Raw genomic sequence first — 2,227 nt, forward strand, 5'->3', positions numbered from 1 at the left:
TGAAAGACTGGATTTCATACCAGGGTTAGAAAGAAACTCTTTTCTTTTTTTGGGGGGGGGAGCTGATCAAGGAAGAAGAAACCCTAACAAGGAAACTGGGATGAAAAAGGAAGGAAACGAAGGAGAGACTGGAGTGGCTTTGGATCAGAATGGAAAGACCCGAAATAAAGGAGTAAACAAACAGGCTGGGAAGCAAATAAAGAAATAACTAAGCACAGGGAAGGATAGAGGAGAAGAAGGTGGGGCGAATCGCGGAGGGGAAGGGGTAAATAATCTGAAAGTTACCAGAAACATTATTTAGCAGCAATTCCCCTTGTCCTTGTCAAAGTCAGAGACAAATCAAAGAGCTCCAGATATGCACATATATACATACATACATACGTATATATGTATAGGCACACACAGAGAGCTTCCCTAGGCAGCAGCGGCAGCGGCAGAAGCAGCAGCAGCAAGCTGTGAAACCCGTGCTACTGAGCAGCGAGAGGAGCAGGGAAATCGCGCTGCTGGGGGAAAAGCTGGAGAGGAAAAAAGCGTGGAACAATCGCAGAGAGAGACACGCACACACAGACACACACACAAAAAGCTAGTGAATAATTTTTGCTGCTATTTTTTAATACTGGCCGCCATCATCATCAGCAACAGAGGAGAGCAAATCGGACAGGCCCCTCTTAAGAGAGGATTTATATATAGGTAAGTGTTGGAGATTTAAACCTACCCTTTGCGCCATCAGTCTGCGCTCCAATAAACTCCTGGATGTGTCGTATATTTAATATCCCAGTCCAGCAAAGAAAGTGATTTAGAGTGAAGAAGATTCCTTCTTTTTTTTTTTTTTGAAACCCACTTAGAGACTTCTCCTATTCTCCAGTATAGGTAAATAATAATAATAATAATAATAATAATAATAAAAAAAATCAGTCAAGAGCCACGATGAGTTTCTGTGTTTTTCTTCTTTTTTTTCTCTCTCTTTCTCTCTTTCCTTTTTTCCTCTTTCTCTCTCTCTTTTTCCTTTTTTCTTTCTCTACGCAAAAAAAAAAAAAAAAAAAAAATTGTCAAGCCCCCAAACTGAAGGTTACGATCGGCCCGTCAGCAACCCACATGTAACCAAACTGTCGTGTCTCATGGCTTTTTGCCACTCCAGCTGTCAATCAAAGCCAGGGAATGTCAAGGTAGTGAATGAATGATGGTTGATGATGATGAAGAAGAGAGGAGGAATCTTTTTAACCCGGGTTTCTTCTTCCAGTAACTCCGCGCTTGGGTTTTGCCTTTTAGGATCGCTATAGGGTTTTTTTAAGTACTGGGAAGGGGGGGTGGGGAGATGCGAAGAAAAATTGAATAGTTTGCAAAACCCGGACTTCCCCCTCTCCCTTTTTTTTTCCTGGTAGGTATTTTGTCTCCCTCTCTCTCTCTTTCTCTCTCTCTCCCTCTCTCTCTCTGAGATGAGTGAGTGTCAGTAAGTGTTGGCAGGTTGGCTGCTGGCTGGCTTATAGAAGAGGCTCAGTTTTGCAGCGCTGATCGGCGGGAGAATGAAATGACGGAACCCGGAAGTAGTGGTGGCCATAGCCAGTCCTACAACAGAGACACATAGAGGGAGAGGGGAGAGGGAGAGGGAGAGGGAGAGGGAGAGGAGAGCGCGCGAGCGAGCGAGCATAAAGCCTATGATATGCAGAGTATGCAATCAGGACTGCTGCAACTCCGCATGGGGGGAGCCACACAACAGATCATACCCATAGCAAATCAACGCCGCTTTCCATATAGGAAAGGGAGAGTGTGTGAGAAAGAGGGAGCCACAGGAGGAAGAGAGAGAGAGAGAGAATGTGTGAGAGAGGAGGGGAAGAGGGGAAACTGCAGAGAGCGTGAAGAAAAAAGTACGATAGGAGCCCAGACCCGGTTTGGTTTTCGCTAGCTTCTTTTACCAGCCAAAGCCTGCTTGTCTTTCACTGCGTTGCGTAGCCTGTGCTTAACGTGTTGTTTTGAACTGTGCAGCTAGGATCGCAGCCGCGACCGGGGTGCAAGGCTGAGGGCAGAGGCACGGAACATGAACATGTGCAGGGGGATCTAAAGTTGCTCTGCCTTGGGAAGCAAGCTTGCCTTAACAAAGTGCCGCGCCGCTGCCAGAGCCTTGCCTTTCCAAGTGCGGATGCTTTCCTGTGTGAATTCATTGTGCTTTTTTTTTTAAAATTAATTTTCCAGGGCATGAAGAGAACACCTCGTTGAAACCATATTTGGC

At 45.8% G+C, this 2,227-nt stretch overlaps 1 protein-coding gene across 8 annotated transcripts in view; it reads right to left on the minus strand.

Moving 5' to 3' along the window:
• MEIS2 (Meis homeobox 2) overlaps positions 1 to 951 on the minus strand; it is a 268,428-nt gene extending 267,477 nt beyond the window's left edge. For 2 of the 8 annotated variants that reach the window (XM_019518951.1, XM_019518949.1), the window contains exon 1: positions 716 to 946. In XM_019518951.1, coding sequence (XP_019374496.1) covers positions 716 to 727 — 12 coding nt within the window. In that variant the 5' untranslated portion in view covers positions 728 to 946. Of the gene's footprint in view, positions 1 to 285; positions 414 to 715 lie in introns of those variants that run through there. The other 6 variants (XM_019518952.1, XM_019518954.1, XM_019518950.1 and 3 more) reach the window with 6 other exon arrangements.
• Between the last annotated feature and the right edge of the window lie 1,276 nt (positions 952 to 2,227).

The sequence above is a fragment of the Gavialis gangeticus genome, unplaced genomic scaffold, assembly GCF_001723915.1.
Source record: "Gavialis gangeticus isolate Ggan-Ray unplaced genomic scaffold, GavGan_comp1, whole genome shotgun sequence".
Lineage (NCBI taxonomy): Eukaryota > Metazoa > Chordata > Crocodylia > Gavialidae > Gavialis > Gavialis gangeticus.